Here is a 27,613-nt window from a genome sequence, read left to right as displayed (position 1 = left end):
ATGGGATTCAAGTCAAGATGTCTAGAAGTCAAGATGAATAGCAAATTGACAGCAGAGTGTGTGGAGACTGAGAATCAGTCACTTCAAAAGTGACTGTACTTGGATACAAATGGCTGGTGATGCCTATTATCATTAAGCTCATCATTAGCAGTCACTGCCATCATATTCATGAAGTATATGATGAGAGTGATTGCTAATGATGAGCCTAAAAGTCAAAGTGCAATGTCCCAGGACATTTCATACTGTTGTTCAGTATTTATACGATTCATCAACTGAAATAGCTGCACCACAGATTAAAAAAAGAACAGACAGGTCACAGTTTTTTGGAGATAAACAGTAAAATCACAAGTAGAGTTGCTATAAACAGAAAATATTTTATTTTATTTTTTTAACTCCGTTGAGGCTTATTTCAATGTGATGATTTGAATTTCGGATTAAAAAGTCTTATTTAAAAAAAGAAGAAATAAAAAAATGTAGATGTGAACAAATTCATAAAAAATGAACAGAAAATTAGAAACAGATGGAAAGTTATAAGCGGCATAATTTAAAGTAAACTCAACAGCCAAAGCTTTGCTGATCCTTACAGATAAAATGCATTCATGTCTCTGAATGCAAGCACCACAAAATATCATGTGCACGACAAGCTCAATGACAGGCTCATACAGTATATTCAAAGAAACAATATAAACAGCTTAAAAAACAAACAAACAAAAATGACCAATGTCTCTCTTTATAACCACCACCATTTCAAGTACCCCTTATCTGAGTTGAAGTGGGGTGTGTGCCACACAGATCCAAGATATTACTGCATTGGTTTTTAATGTGTAAACATTCAATGCGGTTTGAAGTAACAGTGTATTTGCAGGACAAACACACTGTTCTACAACAATGTCTTTCACTTTAGCTGGATCTTCAGGTAGAGAGAGCCTCATTCATCTCACTGTCTGGGTCTGTAACGATGCCTGACCACTCTCACTCTCCGCCTTGATCCTGCGTGATAGTCCACAAACACACATGTAAGCAAAGCTGTTGTAGACGTTTATGGTTCATTCTCCTCTTTGTATTATGAAGGTATCGATTATGGTAAAATTGGGTATTAGAACAAAAAAGATGCTAAAATGTGTACTGTAAGTGTCTTAATGGATATAAATATAGCACAAAAAAAAGACTTAATGAACACAACAGATGTTAATGAGCTGAAACACATACCTTGTGGTTGTCTGATGGCAGCTCGTTTTTTAGAACGGCCCTCTAAAAAGAAAAATAATTCAATTAAACTTTGGGCATTAGATCTGTCTTCATATTATTCACACAGTTGTAAAAGCACTAACCCTTGATGATTCTGGTGATTCGCTCTGATTCTGTTTCAAGGAGGACTGGACTATCCTTGAAAGATACAATCTTTGAAAAATCTGGTCCTAAAAGAATAAAAATAAATGAATAATAATAATTCATCATGTATGCATATTATATATAATATTAAATCAGATATTAAGATTTTTATAATTATAATTAATGTAACTGAAGCCAGTTAGGCTACTGCACTAAATGCTGGGTTCAGCTTGTTGGGTCATTTTATTGGGTTATTTTTAATAAACATTTTTTTTACCCAGGTGCTGGGTAGTTTTTCTGTAACTAAGTTGCTGGGTCTTTTTTAAAGCTGAGCTATTTTTTCTACCTGACCTCTGGGTTGAGTCTCTCTCTGAAGAAGCAACCCTGCTGCTGAGTTACAGTCAGGGCTTTTTGCATCCTACAGAAGAGAGCGGCTCTCAGCGCCCCCATCGATTTGGGGCATGTCTTCAGTGAAATAAAGGTTTGTATACATTTTATTTCATTTATAAAGTCTTTACTGTCCTGTAAATTATATTATTTTACGCAACACAAGGACAAGATGTCAGTCAGCTGCGTCAGCAGAGAACGTTTCGCATGAAGGAAACGCCTTTGCCTTGCATAACATAAATGAATTTTATTCGTTATAATATTGACTTTAATTTCATTTCATGTTAAAACATGTTCTCTAATGTCAGTACTGTTTGTTTATCGGTAAGTTTTGGAGTCAGTCACGGCATCTTTCAGCTACGAGTGAAACATGAGGCCACGGTCCGAAGTTAACAGTTCCTCCCTCGATCAGCAACCCTTCACCGGCTCAGATTTTGGCAACACACTGGTCCTAAAAGAATAATTAGCACTATCTCGGTAACATAAAATAAAGTGATTACAGAGAACGGTTGAATTAAAGGCAGTGACTATTTGCACTAAGTGCAAATAGCAATGGATTCTATTTACACCAAGTGAAAATAGCAGTATTTTTTAACGATATGCTATTTACACAGTGCAAATCGTTATAGATTCCATTTACACTATGTTAAAATAGCTAGATTTTCTGCTCTTTATACTACTTATTGCAAATAGTGGCAATTATCTGTACCTCAGTATTGTAGTACATTATAAAACAGTACGCAATAATAATGTATTGAGTATAAATTATCATTTTAATTCAAATTATTAAATGGATGCCACCTTATTGGGACAATAAAGCCCTCCCTACACCTACCCTAACCCTACCTGATACTTTTATTTTCAACTTTTTGATTATTTCTTTCATTTTTATTTGAAAATAAATGCCTTTCTGACGCGATATGAGATTTGAAAAGGGAGAAAAAAGTTTGGCAAAAGGCGGACTCGAACTTGGGTCAATCGCATCAAAAAGCATGCATTATACCATCTAAGCCACTGAAACTGATGCTGAATTAGCGTCTATTTTTAGTGTTGGCTAATCCAATCACACGTTAGTGGGCGGAGTTAGTGTAAATAGCCTTTGCCAACAAGTTGGGCTATTTGCACTTAGTGTAAATAGACACTCCGTAAATTAAAATGTTACTTTTAAATGTTAATTTTTTTATTTCAAAAATGCATGTTGAACTAGTTTAAATGTATGTAGGCTATTATTGCAAACTATGCTGTATTCACCCAAATAAATTAAATTTGTCTTTTGTCCATGTGTTCTTGCTTAAATGTTCATCTTTTGTTTATTGCTGTTGCCTCTAGTAATTCTGTGTGTGTGTGTGTGTGTGTGTGTGTTTATTTCCAGCCCATTTTAAGGCATATAATGTTTAAACAATAGTTGACTTAAATAAAACAACCCAGCATGTTGGGTAAAAACATTAACCCAATCAGCTGGGTCAAAATAACCCTGCATGTGTTCTTTCCAGTATTTACCTGTCAGGGTTCTGTCACTTCGGTCTAGTGTTATTCATGGTTTTGTGACAGAGCCCTGACACTCCCGTCATGTTCTGTTTTTATGTGAGCGTGCGGCTTCGAGTGTGAGTGCCTTGTTTCGTGTTGGAGCGTGGTGTTCGTTTCCCACGCACTCTTTTGTCCACGTGTGTTGTGTTTTGTGTTGCACGCTGTTCATGTTTTTATCTGCTGCATGCATTCATGTTATGGCTTGTGCCGTGTGGCATGCAGCTTGTGCTTTTCATTGGCTGCGTGCTTTCATGTTGACATGTCTTGTGTGAACACGTGGCTTATGAGCATTCTCATTAGCTGCGTGTTCGTGTCCTGTTTTGCACATGGCTGGTGAATTTTTGTTTTACTGGCCATGTGCTTGTGTTTTTGTTTTGTGTGAGCACATGGCTTTTGTCTTAGTTTTCTGTGTGCCACGTGCTCTCATGCCAATTGTCTTGACCCCACCCATCTTGTTTCCTGATTATTGGTTAATTTTCCCCACCTGTTTATACCTCATTACCCTCCTTATCCCTTTATAATCTCCTGCTGTTTTTATTTTATTTTGTTAATAAAAGCCCATCTCCTGCACCATTGCGTTCTCGCCTCATCCCTTCACCCCAAACCCTGACATTACCCAGCGCTGGGTTGCCAAATAACCCAGGTTTGGTTGTTTTTAGCCCAGCATTGTTTTAGAATAGAACACACGCTCAAAAAAAACAAAAAAACAATCATTTTGAGCATAAATTTCATAAAGCAAGACATAAACATTAAACACTAAAATTAAACTAAAATCTAAATATCAGTGTAAAATAATTTCTTACCTTCAATTATCTGCAGTTCTGGTTGAACTACTCTGGTAACAGTGGTTTCCCCATTTGGTGCACCTTTGAATACAAAAAGATGAATATTTGATTTGGTTTGAAAATTTAAACTGCATCTTACCACTGTTTGATGTATTGTGTCTTACCTTTAATGATCTGAGGGTCTTTCTTAATTACTCTAGTAAACGTGGTGAGCCCTGGTTCATCTTCAAGCAAAAACAGAAGTCAGTGACACATCTGAGCAAAACTTAACTCGCATCATATCATCATTTGATTTATTAGGCCTTACTTTCAACAACCTGTTCGCCTGGCTTGATTACTTTAGTTATAGTAGTGATCCCTGGTCCACCTTTGAGAACAAGGATACATGAGAACAATGGATGAACAAACCTCTGGGTGAAAGTCAAACTAAACATGAGCCAAATCAGTGAGTAATAGTCAATAATGAAAGCTTTAATCTTACTTTAGCTGTACTGCTTAGAGGTTCTAAAACAGATTCTTTCATTTAGCTGAATCATAAGTGCGATCTTGCCAAGAATGAATCAAAACCATAGAGTATGGAGTTAAATCAAGAACATCTGGAGTAGAGCCATTTGTATGAGCCATGGGAAAACCAACGGATCTTTATTCTGTTACGTAACTAGAGATTGTAATCCATGGGCATAAAATTAGACAGACAAACAAACATTAAACAATACTAAACGAGGACGAATCACTAGGTTCACAGCTGCTCTCAATACAAATGTCAAGCTCTTTAGGAAGCTACAAAAGAGTCTTACAGATCCCAAAGCCCTTCAAAATCATAAATCACATTAATGTTTGAGTCAGTAGAATAAAAAAATAAAAAAACAATACGGGAAAGAACATGATTATTGCATATGCCAAGGATTATGGGTAAAAGTTTTTGGCAGTAGAGAAAGACATATCTGAAAAAAATGTGCTAAAGGGGAAGATTTAAGAACAGTCTCTTGGTTCAAGTTTAAATGGCTCACCGATTCAGTGTCAATGAGTTTGATCACCCTTTATATACAATTATATATATATATAAACAAATTGTATCCAATTGAAAATGTTTTTATTAACTGAAATAAAGCTTAAATAAAATAAATTACAAATGAATTAGATGAAACTTAAATTAGAAAAGCTAAACTAAAATAACAAAATCACTGAAAACTTAAACTAAATAAAAATTAATTAAAAATTTAAAAAATACTTTACTAATATATAAATTAGATTAAAATAAAACTAAAAAGAGTCTACAATGCAGTTAATGTCAGAGAAAGAGCAACTTTTATCATTTCAGCAACACTGAGGCTTAAATATAGCCATTTATTATCAATATGTCAACTATAACTCATACAAAAGTCTCTTGGACTAACCTCCCTGAGTGATCGCATCAGTGATTTGTTGGATATCTTCCTCCCGGAGGATGCGTACGTCACCACTCTGAAACGTCTGCACCTTGGTTACATCTACAACACATGGACACACAATGTTTTAATGTTTTATCAGAAAGAATATAAAAAACTACTTTGTTTACAGCCATTCTGAAACAAACTAAACTGTTAAAGTATTGGTAACTTGTCTATTTTCTTTTGAGAACAGACTTGAAAATGCTGAGTGTCTCTTTCTAATCCAGTTTTTACTGCACAAGAATAAGTTTTCAAATGTTTGAAAAAAGATTTAACTCTAAAAAAGAATGTACGTAATGATGTACTATACAACATATAACTACACAACTAAATAATAAAATTAATGACCTTCGCCCCTGATTCTCTTGATTTCTCCCTCAGCGTCAATTTCACCATCAGATGAGGCACTGTGAGCTGAGCAAAAAAGGCAAAAAACAAAAAATGAACAAAAGGTTTGCTATTTTAAAATTAACATTAGGAATAGTTAATCCAACAGTTAAAAAAAACAATCCTTCGTCTGCAGTGAATGGGTGCCGTCAGAATGAGAGTTCAGACAGCTGATATAAACATCACAATAATGCACAAGTAATCCACATGACTCCAGTCCATCATTTAATGTATTGTGAAGTGAAAGGTGCGTGATTTAAAAAAAAACTAATCCATCATTAAGAAGTTTTAACTTCCATCACTTCTGTCTAAAAAACAGTCCATGATCCATAATAACGCTATATACAGGTAATACTCCTCCAGTGAAAAAGTCCATCCTCTGTTGTCCTCTCATGTCAAAATCAACCAGTTTAACTGGTTCAACAGTCAACAGTCTTGGACTGTTATCACTTGCAAATGGTGGATATTTCTGTGCATATTTATCTCCTGATTCAGACAAGAAAGCAATATTATGTATAGAGACTTAATGATGAATTTGTTACAAATATGCAGCTTTTTACAAGCTGTGAATCAATGGACTGGAGTAATGTGGATTACTTGTGTATTTTTTTTGTGAAACTGTTTTGAGTCACCCATGTACATGTAGAAGATTCATTGTTGAGCAAGAGATCTAATGCAAAATTTCTCCAAATCTGTTGCAATGATTTTCATATCTGAGTGAACTTTTCCTTTAAACTAATGAAGTTTGGAGATACTTTAAATGAGCCTTGGGACCTTTGTAATGGACGGCTTTCCTTCATCAACTTGTCTAATTTTGATGATACCTGATTCTCCTCCGACCACTCCTTTAATTACGATGACGCTTGGATCTCCGTTAGTCACTCGTGTAATTTTGGTGACCTTTGGATCTCCTTCAATCACTCGTCTAACTTTGGTGATGTTTGGATCTTCTTCAATCACTCGTCTAACTTTGGTGATGCTCGGATCTTCTTCAATCACTCGTCTAACTTTGGTGATGCTCGGATCTTCTTCAATCACTCGTCTAACTTTGGTGATGCTCGGATCTTCTTCAATCACTCGTGTTACTTTGGTGACGTTGGGATCTTCTTCAATCACTTGTGTAACTTCAGTGATGCTTGGTTCTCCGCCAATCACTCGTCTAACTTTGGTGATGCTCGGATCTTTTTCAATCACTCGTCTAACTTTGGTGATGCTTGGATCTTCTTCAATCACTCGTGTTACTTTGGTGACGTTGGGATCTTCTTCAATCACTTGTGTAACTTCAGTGATGCTTGGTTCTCCGCCAATCACTCGTCTAACTTTGGTGATGCTCGGATCTTTTTCAATCACTCGTCTAACTTTGGTGATGCTTGGATCTTCTTCAATCACTCGTGTTACTTTGGTGACGTTGGGATCTTCTTCAATCACTTGTGTAACTTCAGTGATGCTTGGTTCTCCGCCAATCACTCGTCTAACTTTGGTGATGCTCGGATCTTCTTCAATCACTCGTCTAACTTTGGTGATGCTCGGATCTTCTTCAATCACTCGTGTTACTTTGGTGACGTTGGGATCTTCTTCAATCACTTGTGTAACCTCAGTGATGCTTGGTTCTCCGCCAATCACTCGTCTAACTTTGGTGATGCTCGGATCTTCTTCAATCACTCGTCTAACTTTGGTGATGCTTGGATCTTCTTCAATCACTTGTGTTACTTTGGTGACGTTGGGATCTTCTTCAATCACTTGTGTAACTTCAGTGATGCTTGGTTCTCCACCAATCACTCGTCTAACTTTGGTGATGCTCGGATCTTCTTCAATCACTTGTGTAATTTTTGTTACGATTGGTTCTCCTTTGATTACTCGTGTTACTTTGGTGACGCTTGGTTCTTGAATCACCACCTTGACCTTGGGACCTGAGGGAAAAGTAGAGATCCCATCAGGTGGCATGTCAAGACCATGACATTTCCAAAAATCTTCTCAGTACTTATGAAATTTTTATTTCTTTGCATAAAGTATCGCTGTAATTTAAGCAGTGCTGGGCCTTCTCTGCTGGCCCTATAAAAAATAAAATTGTGTGAAAGTTTTTATTGATTATTTAGTTATAATTTTCATTTGTGTAATGTCCACAATTGAATTATAATTGCCTATGATTAGTTTAGTTGAGGCAATACAGATAGTGCTACCCTTTTGTTGAAAGACGTCACATCTGATTTGTTACGAGCATTAGTGACAGAATTATCAGCCAATCAAATTTTGACGTTCAATGACAGCCCACCCTCTGGGTCTAGCTACTGCCCAGTGCTACCTCCAGTGTTAGACCGTCTCTTTAGTCAGGGATTTCCAAGGTACAAAAGTAAAATTCAATGAAAAGAAAATGACAGCTGCAGTCATCGGCGCCTACACCAGATCTTGTTGCCGATCTACTAAACACACCTTTTTCAAGGCGTTCTTTTGCAGACAAAAGAGAATAACTGAGAAAGGAAGACCTACACCCAAACCGAATTCGCTAACAAAGGCCAGCAAAGTTTTTATGCGCCATTTCAAAGATTGCTACTTTGAGTGCTACGAGTGGCTAACAGCTAGCACCGAGCACATGTTATTTTGTTGACTGTGTTTACTTTTTAATACGAGTACAGGGACACGGAATGACAGACCTATGGACTTTACTTACAAGTGACAGGTGATTGCTTTATTATTTGATGAGTATTGTATCATGCAGATTGTTATGGAGGTGTACGTAGTGTGTTGATAATACTGTGGTGTGGTGTGTGGATGTCCAGCGTTTGTACAGTTTTGCTGATTTGGGCGCATCGTCATTTTAGAGTGACGTGAATGTGCATAGTGACCCGTGTATTGGCGGATTACTTTTACTGACCATGTAGGGAAATTTACTCTGCATTTAACCCACCTTAATCTAGCCTACTGTTGAAATTGTTGATCAGCGTCATTGTTGTTGAGAGCCTGTGTGCGGCATATGTGCATTATATGCATATGGCTGCGTTAGCTGTAACAAAGATGTGTAAGATGTGTGCATGTAGTTTACAGTTGCTTACTGAAGGCCCTGACTGAAACCCCACGGTACGCAACTGCATTTAAGGTACTATTATGCTGATTTAACGAGTTTGTTTGCCCATATAATCTTTAGGAAATTGAGTGTAAACTTATTTGGCTTGCTGTCCACTGATGAGGGGCTCGATGAAGCAGCTTCAACTCGATCTCTGATATACCACCCCAGGGACTTGATATAGGATGATTACAAAGGGCAAGGTACCTAAGATGAAGGTGGAGATTTTGGAGGTGGAGGGATGTTGGAACAGCTGAGACTGGAGAAAGGTAAGCAGCTACTTATATACTCTGGCTGTTGATTGAAAGATTAGATGGGCTCGCTCCTCCCTAACTTACATTTAGGAACTTCATTAAAGTTACTTTTGTTTCCAATGGTTTTGAATCCATTGTGCCATTTCTCCTTGCTGCTTTTACTGATATGAATCACAAGTAAATGATCAAAGATGAGAATGGAAGTCTAAGCCAATCATTAATAATCATTGGCGCTGTCAGGGCTGTTAATGAACACCAGACCGGCCTTTCTTTCTAGACACCACAACGGGGGTCACGTTTCGTGCTACTGCTGGATTTATAAAACATAAATTTGTATATTCTGCCAAAGATGAGCTAAGACATGGAGCTGCACATGGAAGAACTGGCTGTGGATCAGGATCGTGAGATTTTTGATTGCAGGTTCAGCTTAAATGATACTTTGTGTTTTATAATAGAATTCAAACAGTGTGAAAAGACTGCATATAAGAAATAACTGTACAAAATAAAACTACATTACAGACAATAAACCAAATTAGGGATCGAAGAAGTAAGCAATCGCAATTAAATCATTTTTAAGTTCATAGGTCCTGATAATGCTAAAACAGTTATGCTGCTTAATGTTTTTGTGGAAACTGTGATTTTCTTTGATATAGATAGAAAGTTAAAAAGAGCAGCATTTATCTGAAATACTAACTGTTTTTTTAAGTCATTTTAATCGGTACCTGCTGAACATGCATTCAATTCTTTTTTTAAAAGAAGTCCCCAGACCTTTGAATCTTTAATACAGCATAATATACACGTTTGACACAATCAACATTTAATGAACTGCTGACCCATTTACTTTGACATGATATTGATTCTACTCGGAGTGGTTTTAAAGACAGTTTGGAACCATCGTGACACACAGATCAGTAAATAAATGACACATGCAAATGTTAGACTGTAACATCGACTTATTAAATTCAGCCGTACAAAGACTCCAAATGATTTGACTTTCATTAGTCTCATCTGTATTTCATTTAGAACTAACTTTGTCATTAAAAAGATCTTTCATGGAAAAAGTCTGTCTATCATTTACTAATAAATAAGAATCCCGCTATGGGATTGGGTCTTTTACATCATACCCTCGCAAAGCTTCTGGCAATTCTAGATACGATATATCAAGACCTATGATTTTAAAGTTACATAAAAGGATTTACAATTTTAGCTATTGTCAGTATATTGATATTCTATACTATACATTTAAAGTATTGGATGAACCAGTGTTGGGCTCTGACAATTACACATATTAGCTCTACAAAATTGAGGGAGTTTAATTTGATGAAATGCAGTAAGTGAATGCCTGCTACCTGTAGTGTGAGATCCAAAGCTCTGCTTTAAGTCGTAACTCTCAAAAACACTGCTATTACCTAAGCTTTAATCAGTTTTTATGTCCTCAAATATAAATTTTAAGCCAAGTTTCCAATAACTTCAATTTACATAAATTCCATTTCAATTTTACCATTCTGAACTTTGACATTCGCTCCTACCCAACACGTCTCCTGCCACGGTCTGAGGCAAAATCCTCTCCCTCTCTGTTTCTAATGGCTCTTTATCGGCTGTATCTGTCCAGCGACTGCCAGAGGAGATGCCAGTGCTGATTCCAGCCAAAAGAATAACATGTGCTCGCTCTCCTCTGGGGCTCTATGAAGAATCGGTTTTCTTGAAATGCAGCTGAGGAAAAGTCCAGGCTTATTGTATTGGATAATGAGTAAATACACAATTTTACAAATAGGCAACCTAAAAGTGCTGATGGGGATAATCAGCTGGCAGAGAAGGACTTGCCTGAGGAGCTCAGTGTTGCAAATAAACTGAATAAATGCTAATAGATGTAGAAAAGCGGTAAGTGAGGAAAAAAGTAGAATTTAGAGGTCTAAAATAAAATAAAATATAAATAAAAAGTAATGCAATAATGTACTACCTTTCTCAATATGTGTGGTTATAGTCCTCTCTGCAAGGCAAAACACAATATTTATTAATAAATAGCATGCCCAATGTAATCCATATGCCATTGATAATGTTATTATGTTATATGGAACATAAAAAGAGAAATGAGGGATGAAAATGAAACTTACTGATGAATGTAAGTGGAATCTCACGGTAGGTGTATCCAGATACAAACTACACGCAAACCGAAGCAAAAAATAGAACAAACTAATAAAACTGGTATGTGTGTTTGTTCGTTGATGTACTGGACGGTGATGGATCTGTTATATTATGCGAGTCAGTGTTCAGATATGATGATGTGTGTTCTGCTGTACCTTCAGCTGCATGTATTTGATGAGTCTCCTCAGCAGAATCAATATGTCTTCACGGCCAACTGGCAGATCTGTGAAATGCAGTTAAATTATTTATTAAGCTCTAGGGACTGTATCTTATGGCTCAGGAACTATACAGTTACATAAGAGTGGAAAAAAACAGATACATTGAAGATAAAGACCATTTATGCAATTGATTTGGATGGTAAACGTCCCTTCAAAATATGACATTTTGAACATATATTCACACATGCATGCTCATTGCTGTTAATAATTCACCTTGAGGATATAATATGCTCTTCACTACGTGAACCACTCCATTGGATGCCATAAGATCAAAATCTGGAACCACCACTGAATTTACATGGATGGAGTTGTTAACCTGAGAATAAGATGGTGTTAATCATTAAATGACTTTTTTTGTATGTAAATTACCAGTAATTAAACAAATGATCTTATCTTTTAATAATATTGTTACATACACACACACACACACACACACACACACATGCATATATATATATATATATATATATATATATATATATATATAAAGACATAAAATAATACAGAAAAATAATAAATACAAATAAATTTAAAATAAACAATGTTGTTCTCAAAGTTTTATTAAAGCCTAAGTGGGATGACTGTTTGAAACATACAGACAAATATAAGTTATTAGGAGGACATCTTATTAAGAGGTAATTTCCTTGTTTTGCTTCTGTTTGTGAGATGTCTGTGTATAAAGTACATTTACATTTACAGTGCTGATAGCTGTTTTCAGCGAAGGAAGTGTCTGAACATTAGGAGACCTATTGTTCTTGCTTTTAGAAGGAGTTTCGGGTAGAGGCGTTTCTGAGATTTGAGCTGTGTTTGATTGATGGCAGTAAACTGTGTGGAAGTTAAGACCTTACCTCTGTAGCAATGCTCCAGTTACACACACACACACACACACACACACACACACACACACACACACACACACACAAATGCTCTATGTTATAGACCTTCAGCTACACAAAGACAAAAAGAGAAATGTTCTTAGCCTTAATTAGGATGAGATGATGTATGTTTTTTATAATCAAGCTTCATACTCAGTGTTAACCTGCTGGTACGTTTCCTGATAGGATTTACGTGAATGGTCTGGACTTGGTTCATGGAATGTTTTGAGAACAGACACAGGAAATTTGTGCAGCGTCTAATTGCATTGTCTGGCGATAACAGCATGTCAGGTCCTTCCTCTCTTGTGCTACCAAAATATTAGCATTGGCTCAGATTTAAAAGTAATTATTTCAGAGTCTAAATTTTTATTATGGAGTGTGCAAAGGCCTTTATACATTAATCGTATAACTGGAAAAGCTAATTATGGGACATCTTTATCATAATGACTGTTGGGATAAAGCTGACATTTGAGGAAATTTCTAAATTTTCACTAATTACAGTGTTTAATCAGATTAGGTTGGTTTGTGGTTAGTGCCTAAAAACCTGACCGATAAAAGATCCTATCTTAAAATAACAATCCCAGTGTACTTACAGAGAGAACTTGAAGGTTGTTGCCCTGAATGGTCTTGAGAAGATTAGTCACTCCACCCTCCAAGCCCCCATTAATAAAGACACCATTGCTAATGTGGTAGAGCAGGATCGCCCTGAGGGCGTTGATGTCGCCTGGATATCAGAATAGACATAATGTCACTGTGAGGAAACAGACCTAGCAAAAGTTAGACATCATCTAAAAAAATAGAGAACAAAATGTTTACTTTTCAGAAGAGTGATATCTTCCTTTGTCAGGGTACCAAAGGCGGCATCTACAGGAGCAAAGAGTGTGTACGAACCCTCCTGCTTCAGTAGATCTTTCAGTCCAGCACTCTCCATCAGAGACAGAAAGATTCTGGAATAATTCAGCCAGTCTTTGAATTATTTATGCTTGTAATAAATAAAAATAAATTAATATTTCTGAATTTTTATGTAATATTTCAATAAACACTTAATAATAGAAATTGTATCAAGTCATGATGAAAATCTCACTTGAAGCGTCCGTCTTTCAAGAGCAAATCATAGATGGTTGTCTCGGATGGCTGGATCAGTGATCGCATGAGATGAAGGACTCCGTTACTGCCCTCTCTGCTGCCTCTGACCATACATGCGTTCTCAATACACACAGCCTAAAACATACACATAAAAAGGAGAATGAAATGATAGTTGTGCCTTGGACACTTTGCAGAATATTGAAAAATATCTAACTATATTAGACAAGCTGTCCTTGTCTAATATAGTTAGACAAGGACAGCTTTAAGTTCTATTAACTGAAGAAAATAAACAAGAGTATAAAATTTAACTGCCTGCACAGTAAACATTTAAAAAGTGCTTGTTTTCACTCATGGAGTTTACACAATAATTGTTTGCAGGTCCTCAATCTTTCACTATTTCTTAGAAAATAAGTCTTTCTTTTTCACCGTGCGATAAATAAAGACTCGGAGCAGTTTTCCTCCCAGGGTTTCGAGAAGCTGGCCGCTGTAGAGGTCATTCAGAGAGACCTTGAGTTTCACAATGTGGTTTTCCAGAATAATCTTCAGGAGACGCTGATCCATGGACATTACCTCATCTGTATGACAGGTTAAGGACACTTATTAGACAAGTTATTGTGACATTTTAACTGGATTGTGGGCATTTAGAAATGTACCTATATTAATTACAAACTGTAAATACAAATTGTATTTTTCATCTCTTGCAGCCTTATGCTAAAATGCTTTAAAAATGATTTTTTTTCTATCTATCTATCTATCTATCTATCTATCTATCTATCTATCTATCTATCTATCTATCTATCTATCTATCTATCTATCTATCTATCTATCTATCTATCTATCTATCTATCTATCTGCATGCCTGCCTGAGTGAATACATGTTTGTCTCTCTCTCTATATATGTCTATATATATAGGCTATTACATTATAATTTTGTTTACATTTTTAGAAATTATATATAAATATAATATAATAAATATAATAATATATAAACATATATTATTAAAAATAACATCAAATTAATAAAATATTTTTAAATTAATTAATGATTAATTATTGTAATTATACAATTATGATGATATTTATTTATATATTAATTTATTATATACACATAAAAAATACAGTGCATATGAAGTTTATTTGCAAAAACAGATAACACCGGGTTTTTTTTAATCATGTTTTTTTATTATGTTATCATGTTTTTATTGTGTTTTATTTTGTTAGTTAGCTGTTTTTTTAGTTATTTTTTAACCCAGTCAAAATAACCCAACTGCAGTTTGATTGAGATTAGAATGCACAAGGAAAAAACACGATTTCTGAGAATTATTAAAAATGTTTTTGCAAATGAACTCTTCACATATTTTTTGTAAAACACAAAAAACAAACAAACCCAAAAAAAGTACATAGTAACATTTTAAATATTTCTCATTAGTTTATTCAGGTCTCCTCCAAAAGAAAAACAAAAAATGCAAAACAGACTCCTGGTGAGCGCTCACAGTTATCTCTGCAGAAACATCCTGTATTTTGCCCATAGAATCATGAGGTCAACTCACCAGAGAAGGCTCCATTCAGTGGGGCAAGAATAGTGTACTCAGTTTCAGGCTGCATGGCGGCAGACAGGCCAAGCTCAGACACCATGTCACTGAAGACACTCTGAGATTTGCCTATAAGCTCCATCACCTGCTTGGCTGCAAGACAAGATACACACTGATCACAATATTAAATGATTTAGATGTTATATCAGTGACAATAAATTTGTATATTTTAATATATACAAATGTAAGACATGGGGATATAAAAAAATAAAGTCAGGCCGAACCCAGTGGGCAGGTACAGAGTCTCACCTGAGTCAGGCATGAGCACCTGGTCGATCAGATGAATGACCCCATTGCTGGTGACAATGTCCTTCTTCAGCACCATCTTGATACCATTGACAGTAAGGCTCTCACCATCACATCCAATCTCAATATTACTGCCCTCAAGAGTCCCATAGACGGAGCCCGCCATAATGGCCTCAGAGCACTGCACTGAGCTCAGGAGGTGGTACTTCAAAAGGGCTTGAAAAATAAACAGATGAAGAGAAATGGAGAAAGGTTAAGTGACAGATTGAAAGATAAACAGTGCACTGACCTGAACTGTTGAGATGTCTTTATCGTCACAGTCCAATAAGCATCAAGATATAGACCACTAGAGAGAATTAAAAACACAGAAGCTCATGTTGTCCAATGGGACAGACGTCCAGTTCTTCCTGTGCGGAGGCAATGTGGTGGAGAGCTGAGACTCTTACGTCAACTGTGATATCACTTTCCCAACAGCTGAGCTTATTTAGCCAATTTCCTGCATCTGTTTAAGCTGCACATGTATGTGCAGTCTGACAACTTTAAGTGCTTTGCCAAACCAAAATCCAAATCAAAACAACCTTCTTAAGACAGGTCCTATTCATCTACACTTCTAAACTTTCCCACATGGGCTATTAGGTAACAGACAGCTGTGGCATGCATTGTGGCACTCTTGTGGCACTCTTGTGAACTTGTGTTGAAGACTGACATGGAAGAGATGAAATTGTTGAATAAAGTTGTTATTTTTGTTTTCTTTTCGAACAAAACATATTTTCATAGCTTGATAACATTACGGTTGAACCACTGATGTCACATGGACTATTTTAACAATGTCCTTACTACCTTTCTGGGCCTTCAACATGTCAGTTGCATAGCTTACTATGCAGGGTCAGAGAGCTCTCGGATTTCACCAAAAATATCTTAATTTGTGTTCTGAAGATGAACGAAGGTCTTACGGGTTTGGAACAACATGAGAGTGAGTAATTAATGACAGAATTATCTTTTTTGGGTGAACTGTCTCTTGAATTGAGATTGTATTTCTCCCTTATTAATATAGATGTGAATTTAATGATCCTAAATGTGAACGTACAACAGTTTCTGAAATATTCCTAAACGTCTGTAGAGACAAAAAAGTTCTTAAATGCATCTCTCTTTTTAAATTTCCACTTCATCTTAAATTCAAGCGTATATAATATTATTATTATAATTATTATTTTCAGTAAATAATTAATACAAATGAATTCATTTAATTGACATAATAATTAAAAAGCAGTTGAAATGTTGCTTAATTGTGCATATTATGAGGCCCCAGGTTGAAAAAGTGATGGAAATGAATACATTTCCAATAAAAATTCTATACTGACTATATAAATTTGTCAAGCTGTAAAATATTTTATTGGAAGTGCTGTTTGTGAGTAAAACAATTATAAAAAAATTTAAACTTATGCAATCTCAAACATGAAGAGCACGAACCCTTCTTGAAACAGTTCTTATAACTTCTGGAATTAATTTCATTATTAAAGGGGATCTATTATGCAAAAATCCCTTTTATTAGGTGTTTGAGCACAGTTGTGTGGCCGCAGTGTGTGAAAACAACCAGCCTATAATGTTAAAAATCCACCCACTCATGTTTTTATAAAACCAGTAAATCATGAACAGTCTCTCCAAACTAACTGTTTCAGATGCTCCCTCTGTTCATGTCACCGAGGGGAAAAAGTCTTGCCCATTTGTGACGCTCTCTGCTCTATTAGCATAAACAGCCCTGAGTGAGAAGCTGCAGTCTGCCATTACTGGAGTTATAAACAATGTCAGCACTAAAGAGGCTTTACAAGTGTTGTGTTTTGGGATGCACTAATGAACATACGAGTCGCCATAATATCCCCCCATCTGAGCAGAGGACACTGTGGTTAAATTTAATTTTTGAAGGAAATATCTTAAAATCGGTAACGTCCCCTATATGAATTAATACCAACGCTTTGTGCACGAACGTCAGCTCCAGACAAAGTAAGTATCATGCGTTTGTTTTCCAAATGCCTTTTTTTGTTTGCCTTTCTGAAAGAGCTTCTAAGGCTTATTGCTAAAGCTATCATTGTCTCTGTGTGTTTTCACTGATGCTGCCTTCAAGTGCTATCAGAATGATCGTGAATAGAAATGTGGTAGTTAAAAGTTGCATATGAAAGCAATGTGAGTCGATCGTTTGAAGTTGTCAAGCTCATAATCAGAAGTGGGATTTATAAAGTTAGTGATATCATGAGACCAGCTATGTTGTTATTTTTATCCCGCAGTGCTCCCCGTCTGTGTAACTCATAAACGCAAATTTAGTGTATAATCAGATGACTGACTTTGAAACCGAGCAGTTTTCTGTAAAGATAACAGGCTTGTATTAATAGTGGAATGTTTATTTGCAAAGGCTAGCACTGCTAATACGGAGCTGGAGCTCTTGAAGCTCCGCCCTCTTCTCCAGGAGCAACAGCTTACTCGCATTTAAAGCAACACACTCAAAACAGCACGTTTTGGCTCACACCCTAAAAGTGGCAATTTTAACAAGCTTTAAAAATGTATCTGTGGGGTATATTGAGCTAACACTTCACATATACGCTCTGGGGACATCAGAGATTTATTTGACATCTTGTAAAAAGGGGCATAATAGGTCCACTTTAATAAATTGCAAGATATTGCAGATATTCCTAGTTTCTGTAAACAAAAAAGTTTGGTAATACGTTTTGTCATTACAGCAGAAGTACCAAAAATACCTTGGCCTAAATGGAGGGCTTTTGATTAATGTCTTGGACAGTTGGGCCTTGGCATAAAAAAAGGTTGAGAACCACTGATTGGGTCCTGTGAACATCATGTACACATGCGAGCAAAGTGGGACAAGCGAGCCATTTGGACAGGGGCAAAGATCCTGTAAGAGCCAGAAGTGATGTAATGCTGACTTTTGTACATCTGTGTGGTCTTTCCCTTCTAGCCTAAAATGAGGAATGCTGAAAAAAACTCTAATTTAAGTAGACAAAATACTCAAGAAAATCAGTCGGTGTGCCGTAGGCCTTTAAACCAGAACCCTGATGCTTGATCTGCTCTAATGATTTGAGTTTTTTCACACAGCATTTACATAAGTGAGGTCTTAAGATAATTGGCCTCAGAAGAACTGTACGTTTACTTCAAAGCTTGTCTTTGCTTTGGAATAAAGGTTTCTACATTATTTTCTTTTAATGCTTTTTCTATCATGATAATCTCAGTCATCTAAAAGGTCACACAGATTAGATTTGTAATGAGACCCTCTTTAGTTTTCATGGGGAAAACAGAGTTTGTGTGGTTGCAGCCAGATCCGCTGTTTGCCTGCCGTCTGAGAATGTGCCACTGCTTGGATTGGACTGCATTTGTGCAGTTCACTTAAAAAACGAGGCTGCTAGTCTTTCAAAACTTTGAAGGTGATTATTCATTATGTTCATGTTTTGTGTGCACATACACTGCTGTTCAAAAGTTTGGGGCTGGTGTTGAATGTTTTTGAATGAAGTCTTTTATGCTAACCACACCAAGGCTGCATTTATCAGATCGAAAATACAGTAAAACAGTAATATTGTGAAATATTATTACAATATTAAATTACTGCTTTCTATTTGAATATATTTTTTAATTTGCTTTATTCCTGTGAGTGCAAAGCTGAATCATTACTCCATTCTTCGGTGTCATATAATCCTTTAGAAATCCTTTTAATATGCTGATTTGCTGCTCAAGAAACATTTAAGACTGTTATCAATAAATATTTTGTGGAAACACTTTTTCAGGTTTCTCGGTTTCATTTAAAATAAATTTGAAATAGAAATCTGAAACATTATAAAAGCATTTAATATCACTTTTGAACAGTTTAATGCACCTTGCTGAATAAAACTATCTTTTAAACCCCCAAATTTTGCACTGAAGTTTACTGTCATGAATCCACAGTAACAGTATTGTTACTATCTTTGTAGTGCATCAAGACTCCATCCACCTCAACATGAATCCTTTCCTTTATACTGTCTAAATGATGTTCTGTGGTTGTGCTCTGTTTACCTTGAAGTACAGTTGTGTCACTCATAAGTCTCTCAAGGACATCACTGTCTAGTTTGTCAAAGGCCTCGTTGGTTGGAGCAAAAAGTGTGTAGTGTCCTGGCTCTGCCAATTGACCCTGGAGACCCGATCTAAAAGCAACTGTCTATAAAAGACATCACAAACAAAATGTTTGCCAAGATCACTCTCTGAAATCATATGCCCCTGCTGAGGAATGTTTTTTTTTCAAAAGTTCAGAGAGATTCCAAAGAGTTTTCATCATATTTTTTTACAAAAACACAGGTATGATAACACATACGTTCAGTGAAGCCAGATCATCGTTGGATTCGATCACATCCTTGATCGTTTGGCTTACGAAGCTGATGACCCGATCAATGACGTGCACAACTCCATTAGTCGCCACCTGGTTGCCGTGAATGATCCTGGCACAGTTCACAGTGACAACCTGCAAAATTGTTGAAAAACAGTTTAGTGACTTTGTAGTTGAGGATTGTTCATCCAAAAATTAATTTAGAGTTTTTAATGTTGTTTTGGACTCTATTGACCTGTTTGCATAAAAATAGTTAAAACGTTCTTCAAAATATCTTTTGCGCTCCACAGATGAAAGAAAGTCTTACAGGTTTGGAAAGACATGAGGGTGAGTAAAAAATGGCAGAATTTTATAGGTGCAAACAATGTTGTAATTGTTAACTAAAACTAAAAATATTTATAAAAATGTTAATATAAAAATAGTTTTTGTGAATTTAATAAATCTAAAATAAAATAAAAAAGGTAAAGCTGAACTAATATAATTACTACAACAAAAACTGAAATAAAAATAAATTTGCCTAAACATAAATAAAAAAACTACGAAACAAAACGACTAAAACATGAACTAAAATTAAAACTGAAAATATATCTTAAAATAAACTAAATCAAAACATTTATAAATACTACAACAATATATAAATACTAACACGGTTTCATACACACAATGAATGCATAGAGAAAAGAAACATACTCCATTTGAGTAGTGATTGATATAGAGGCCTTGTTTGTTATACATGGACTCTATGGTCATATCATTCTTCAGGTCCTTGGTGAGAAGACGCTTGTTGACCATGTGATAATGGAGTGCATTGTAAAGCTCAGTGTTTCCACTGCTCACCAAGGCAGCTTTCCATGCCTGGAAATAGAGAAACAACACTAAAATGTCAGCACTTTGAAAAAAAAAAAGACAGCATGACGGCATATTCCTCAATTTATTTCTTTTTAATAAGTTCCAGTCAATGCTTCACTTATTAATAACACGCACATTTGACCACTGATTTACAGCATTCAAATACTGCGGCTCAAATGAAGTAAAATCAGGGGATTTGACTCACAGGATCTAACTCTTCCCAGGCATCGTCACTGGGTGCAAACATTGTGTAAGATCCCGCTCCCTCGAGTTCTTCCCTCAGTTTGGATTGATCGGAGTATCGTTGGGTGATCTTGGCGTTCACCAGATCCAGGGTGCCGAACACAGTGTCAATAGGAGCCACTGGGTGGTGGAGCAAAATTTAAAGGAAATAAACAAAAGAGTCTCATGCACAGGATAGAGTACTGTATAGAGTATTCTTTCACATGATGTGAACCTCGAATCCTCGTTCAAGACTAGCTGTGGCTCATTAACCTCATGTATAAGTACAGCCAGCTGGGTCTGGATTTTGTTTAGAGAATAAAAGCTAATGTTCTCCTTCACTGAGCTCATAGCCAATGAATAACTTGACATTTAATCTAAGCATGACTTTAAACTGAAGCCTAACGTGTGATAACTGTTGGTGCTTAACAATTTAACAGTAAAAATAACCATATGTAACCTTTGTCATGTGCGCTTCAGATATGATTACACCTCAAAAATTGTGCTGCTTGGAAAAAAATATTCTAGAAAACATCCATAGTTACTATGCAGAACACTGCAATAATCATATAGCAATTCTCTAACAACCACTCAGACTAGAAACATCTTAAGAAAATATATTTCTATTGGTGAAATGAATGAATACTGACCTGCAGGGCACCCATGCTTCCCTTCTAACTTCATATAACCCGGACAGCACTCATATAAGACCATCCTGCATAGAAAGATTCAAAATATTAAAACTGATGTACATCATATTCAAATAATGTTGCTGAGATTATAACTGTCTTTGGTAGCTATAGAATGTAAAATATTCCTACAAAATTTGTTCCATTGATATAAAATGGAAGGAATTGACATTTTGTTCATATTAAGTCCTGAAAACTCACGTCATAAATTATTTAAGCATGTCTTGTTCATTTTTAAATGTATTCAGATGTGTCTTTTTCATATAAAACATGTTTGCTCGACCATCTGGACTTTTATCTGGGTTTGTTATTGATTTAGTGTTTTCCCCCCAACATTTTTTCAGTTTTTAAAAATTGAATTCTGTACACTTTAAAAAAACATTTACATATTTCACCATCATTATATTAAGACTTCGAAAACTCAATTTAATGAATTAGAAAAGATTCCAAAAGATCCTCTCTGTACGCTTTCAATGACCAAAAAATATCCTAATATATTACAATCAGATAATTTTGCCTTGAAATGTTGACAGTAAATCTAAACCTAAGGTTCCACAGTATTACCTCATCTGCAAACCCTCGAAAATTTGACAACATAAGAGGGCAACAACCCAAACCTGAGCCAGCCCTGACAGAGAAAGTATACGGTCTGAAACGTGTGAAGTCACTTGCCTCTGGGCTGTTTTGACAGTATGAGTGATGTTTATTTTTAGCAGTAATTTCAACTGGTATCTCTATAGTGTATCTGGCATACAGTGGGGAAAATTTTGAAGTGTTCCAGCAGTTTATTAAAGTGTACAGGTTGATCTCAGAGGAAAGTTCAGGCTCAGGTGGTCTCAGTTACATTTCATGCATGTATCAACTTTGCTTTAGATATTTCTCATTAAATCCCTTAAGGAAAGTAAAATCTGATAAAAATGAGAAAGTCGTAGGCATTTAAAATGATTAAAAATTCTTGTTCAAGTATAAGTTTAAAATGAAATATCTTAACTTTTGGCAAATCTGAGCCCAGGAGAGCTCTCTCCTGAAACTTTAGAGGAGAAAGATTTGGATGCTTTTCCTCATGAAAAAAATAAATAAAAATCAGTTACATTAAAAATAGAAGCCAGATACTTTCAAAATTTCTCAATTTGCGCTTCATTTAATCTCAATGATGTCTAGAGATGTTGAAGTGAAATGTCATGTAAAAGTAAAGTACAGTAACACTTCCAAAATGTATTATGTGGGAAAAGGCTGGTAAAGAAAACTAAATCTCCTTCACATACTAAATATTTTAATTTGTATAAACTATTTTTATTTTATTTACATTTAAATCTCGTTTAAGATCATTTTAGATATTTATTAAGAGTAGTAATTTGAATGTTGGCTAGTAGCCTAAAAGCTGTTCTAATGCACTAAAAAATAGCAAAAAAAAAATTCTAACAGCTGTTTGCAGATGGCGTGAATAAAATTCTCCCATGACTAATGTCGTTCCTCACTGGTTTTAGTGAGAGATCTGTGGCTTAGAGAATTATCATGCCATGTAGGCCTGCTGTTTGTCAGACAGCGATATGGTTGGAAGCACGCACCTCACACTGCACAGATTCAATTGCTCTATTTCTCTTTTTTATCATCATGATAGCGTCTGGAAGCACAGACATTGCAGCTGTGGAGGAGTTCATCCCCTGACACTGAACAATGTTCCCAGTGTTGGTGAAGGAAGGAAAAAGGAAGCCAGCGGGACCCCTGAGAAAAGCCTGACTCAAATTTCCCCAGTGCGACCAGAGGAGAAACAGCAAGCTGGGCAGCTCCGGACCTACAGCTGCCCAGAGTTTAGTCAGGGGAACTGGGAGGAGACGCCAGGCAGGGGAGTTTAGTGCTTTTATTATTGACCTCCCAGTAGACACATTCAAAATTGCTTTCATATGTTTCCTACAGTGACCAGAATGGCTGCAGCCATATATGTTGTAAGAAATCCAGGAGAAAACAACACTGCAGGTGAGAAAAAGGATGACAATTGAGCTGTATCATAAATATCACAGGAGATTGATTAAAGTTTACAGGAGACTCACTAATTCTTTATAATTCTCTAGGTCTCTCATGAGAAGGCTAAACTAGGGGCAACAGTTAAAGCTTTTAAATTAAATAATTTAAAGCTTAAACATAGGAGCTGAGAATATTTTATTTGGCTTCTCTCTTCCCAAAAATCAATGTATGTCTGAAGACTACAATTATGAAGAACAATCGATCCTTTATGTTCCTGGACATGCTGCTGCACGATTAAACACACACGCACACACACACACACACACACACACACACACACACACACACACAACCAAACACGCTGAGACAACACCCATACAATTGTCCTAAACATACAGTGGCCACAAAAAGGACAGTTAATTGTACAATAGTACAACTGGTCAATTAAACCACATCTAAAATATATGAATGTATTGGTTAGATAAAATATCAAACATGTTTTGCATATATGATTTATATAAAATGTATTATAAATTCATATCTATTTTTTTCTATTTGAAAACCTTTTTGCTGCTTAATATGTAGAAACCGTGACATACTACCATTCAAAAGATTGGGGTAAGAAAAAAATGTAAGAAAATAAAATGAATAAAAATAAATGAATACTTTTATTCAGCTAGGAAGCATTAAATTCATCAAAAGTGACAGAAATGTATTATATCACAAATTGTTCTATTTCAAATTTTGAAACAAATATATCACGGATTACACGAAAATAAGCAGCAAAAACTAATTTAAACACAGATAATAAGATCCATTATTAATTATTGAGAACCAATAACCAATCACAATTCAATCAGCATGTTAGAACGATACTGAAGAATTCACTGAACAATCACAAAAAAATTCAGCTTTTCCATCACAGGAGTATAAATGTTTTTGGTCCCATGAGGAAAACAGCTTATAAATCATTCAGAATTATTATTTATTTATTTTTGAAAATATAAAAATGCAGAAAGTTTTGTGTGAGGGGTAGGTTTAGGGTTAGTGTTAGGGTAAAGGGAAAAGAAAATACAATTTGTCCAGTATAAAAACTATTACGTCTATGGAATGTCCTCATAAAACATGGAAACTGAACATATGGAGATACCTAAGATCAAAATAGAGAATGACAGAACAAAGCTGCACAACCCAACACAGACATTTCCTGAGGTCGAAGGTTTTTCTCTTTTCTTTCACACACAGCAGGTCTCTGCCGGTGGAAAGGCTGAGTTGAGCCTGAAAAGTGTTGCCTGCCAATTACTAGTCACCAGTCCCTGAGGCCTCCATCACAGTCTCACAGAGCCCAGAAACACACTTACATCATCCTCTCAGTGAACATGCAGTAAATTAGTGTGGCATTTGTGAAGAAAACAGAGAGAGAAGCCAGTGGAGAGACAATAAACATGTCATAGTCAGCGCACATGAGCTGCGGTCTATCTGCCATAAACAAGTACAGTAAGATGCACTCGGCTGACAACTGTTGTTTCATCCTGCTGCAAGCTGGGAGAAGAGCTCCAAAGTGTAATATGTTTTTGTATCATAAATCATATTGCTCTAGGGAGTATTTATGCTCTGGACCAGCTTGTTTTGGCAAAAATCCAACTGTCTTGAATCATTACTAAAACAAAACAAAGAACAAAACTGATCTGAAGGAAGAGTACAAAACAGCTTCAAATGCTTTTACTTCATTCACTTTCCCTGAACACATCCTACAGCACTGAACAAGCCCAACCAATGTAATCCATCACTAATATGACCCACTGTCACCTTCAGAGCTACAGGTGCTGTGTCCAGGTGACCCCTGACCTCTAATAAGACCGTGGGCAGAAACCCCGCTAAAGCAGAGATGGTCAGAGTGAAAAGCAATGTATAACTTACGCCTTTTTGCCACAGATGGATTTGTTATACCAGTTCCTGCATGTGCTGAAGTACTTCTTCTTGGTCCCTATGACCTGCTGTAAAGCGCACACATTGGGCCTGGAAAAGAGAGTGGAGGGAGTATATGCATTATGAAAAACCCTCTGGGGATGCTTGATAACTGCATAGATGACAGACTTATAGGCCACAGGGTGTTCAATTAGGCAGGTGATTATACAGAAGTTCTGACAAATTGCTTTAAATAGCTAACTGAACAAAGTGAAAATTGCTTTTTAGTCCATTTATGTTTTAGAAATGTATGGTTATTAAATAAAAAAGATTCAAATATTCAGCATTATTAAATTATGTTTATTTCATAATTTCTAACATTTTAAAATAGATATGTGTATATTTAATATATATATATATATATATATATATATATATATGTATATATAGCTTCAGCTTCAAATACATGCAAAGTTTTCATTCAATAAAATACTTTTATTTATGTAGATATTACTTAAATGAGCACAGATTTATACTACGTATAAGACAAACATAATTATGACTTATTATGAAATACAGTGGGAGTTTGAGACTTGTGAAAATGTCAGTTTTGTATTTTATCTTTTTTTATTTAATACATTTTAATCTAATTTTGCACTTTCATACAATTTTTCATTAAAAATATTACATATCTACATAATCAGAGTGAAAGCCGCAAAATAAATAAATAAATAAATAAATATCAGGATGATTTCACTCATTTTTATACAAATTAGTGTCCAAGAAACGGTGCAAAATCATTTAATGTATCGTAACTTTTCTTTGTTAATGTTAAAGTTTTAAATAGCATTCAACAAAAAAATCCCAGACTTTTAATATATAATTTTACATTTGCCATTAACAGTATTAACAAAACTGACCACCTTTTCCCAGCCGGCAAAGGTGAACCCTTAAAACAATCAACCCTTACCCTTCTTTCTTAGCCCTGATGCGACTGTGTGTGACTATCTTGTCGTACGCAGAAGTCTCCACCTGGTCCAGGGAGGACAGCGCCAGGAGGGTAAAGGTGGCCGTAAACAGGAGTATCATATTGGAGTATCCCCTGCAGATCAAACCCACTGAAAAAACAGAAGGAATGGGAGCGAGCAACAGGGAACCGGCCTTTATAGCAGCCCTCCCCTTCTCTTTCTGTCTCAAACACACACAATGACACACTGACGGAGATGAATACAGAGACAGAATCAACCTGCTTCCTATGGATCCGCCCCCTCCGTGAGAACCCTGCACGCCTAAGAAGGCCCTTTTACATTTACAGAGACAGAAAGAAGAGAATCGGAGGCCCTTACAATGGTATGACATCTGGAAATGTTTAGGTGTATTACATATAAAATATCCGCATTTTATGCCAGATGATTTAGATGCATTTATGCACATATTCTGCAAACATTACAGTTTTTTTTTTATCACTACACCTCAGTATAAATCTTTATAAGTGACAGAACAAAGCTTTATTACACCATCACTTTCTCTGATGCTCTGTTGGTTTGTCCTCAGAAACAGGATGTTCATCATCTGTAGAAAGCTACTGTGGAATCAGATGAAAGGATACCTAACTGTTCAATCTCCTGCCAGTTTCTTTATCAACGGGCTGCTGTCCATATCTGGATTCTGACAGTTTTAAGGTGGACCTGATGGTTCAGGCCTCAGGCAGTCCTTTGGACAAGTCAAAGCCAGATGGGACTGTTTTAAAAGCTCCCAAGAATCTCATCTGCATTTATCTCATGCTGTCTGGCATGAAAATGTAAGTGGGGGAAAAAGTGAACAGATGATGGGAATAATAGTGGGAAGGGATTTGAATAAGTGTCAGAAAACAAAGGTTTAAGAACTATGATCATTAATTTATGTCTGTTTTAACCCTGTGTGTGCATCTACCTCTAGTGGTGGAGTCCTAGCAGTACACAAATGACAACAATTGAATTCCCTTTTGCTGCAGAGCAACGTCATGTAATAGTAAGGAGAGTTTTTTGTTGTTGTTGTTTTAATAATGAGAAACATCATAAATATAGTCCCTGAAGTCTCTTCACATCGTGACAGAAATCAGTAATTCAAGTGGTCTAAATATATAAATATATTTCTTCTGTGGAAGGCTTAGGATCGAATGCAATGATTGGATGTCCCACCTGCCTGTGAACCTATATATTTGCATACCTCTGCGCAGCCAATAGCGAGAGTTGGGGGCGTGGCTACGGCAGCAGGCTGGTACGGAGGGTGTTTACACCACGGTTCCTCAAATCTTTC

The 27,613-nt window shown here is 36.0% G+C and overlaps 1 protein-coding gene across 1 annotated transcript; it reads right to left on the bottom strand.

Moving 5' to 3' along the window:
* Positions 1-355: 355 nt before the first annotated feature.
* Positions 356-26,502, bottom strand: LOC306864325 (periostin-like). The gene is made up of 26 exons (XM_079408282.1): positions 26,286-26,502; positions 25,328-25,426; positions 21,404-21,468; positions 20,737-20,894; positions 20,373-20,537; positions 19,671-19,817; positions 19,376-19,517; positions 15,329-15,541; positions 15,038-15,172; positions 13,914-14,062; positions 13,486-13,622; positions 13,218-13,348; positions 12,995-13,125; positions 11,740-11,842; positions 11,464-11,531; positions 11,278-11,323; positions 11,124-11,153; positions 6,673-7,758; positions 5,810-5,875; positions 5,429-5,521; positions 4,339-4,398; positions 4,196-4,255; positions 4,050-4,112; positions 1,332-1,418; positions 1,210-1,251; positions 356-990 (listed from the first exon to the last, which is right to left on the bottom strand). Exons 1-26 carry the CDS (start codon positions 26,402-26,404, stop codon positions 938-940), a joined length of 3,648 nt encoding a protein of 1,215 aa, XP_079264408.1. The 5' UTR covers positions 26,405-26,502; the 3' UTR covers positions 356-937.
* Positions 26,503-27,613: the final 1,111 nt, after the last annotated feature.

Source organism: Barbus barbus, assembly GCF_936440315.1.
Source record: "Barbus barbus genome assembly, chromosome: 45".
In the NCBI taxonomy this organism is placed as follows: domain Eukaryota; kingdom Metazoa; phylum Chordata; class Actinopteri; order Cypriniformes; family Cyprinidae; genus Barbus; species Barbus barbus.
The sequence above is the reverse complement of the archived record's forward strand: the minus strand, read 5'-3'. Positions and strand labels throughout refer to the sequence as shown.

Bases quoted from the DNA above. Each gene is read 5' to 3' on its own strand.
- LOC306864325 (XM_079408282.1), bottom strand. From the start codon at position 26,404: ATGATACTCCTGTTTACGGCCACCTTTACCCTCCTGGCGCTGTCCTCC. The intron at 25,427-26,285 runs GTAAGGGTTGAT...TCTCTTTTCCAG, and splicing joins ATCAGGGCTAAGAAAGAAGG to GCCCAATGTGTGCGCTTTAC. The intron at 4,399-5,428 runs GTTAGTCCAAGA...TTGTTCTCAAAG, and splicing joins TGATGCGATCACTCAGGGAG to GTGGACCAGGGATCACTACT.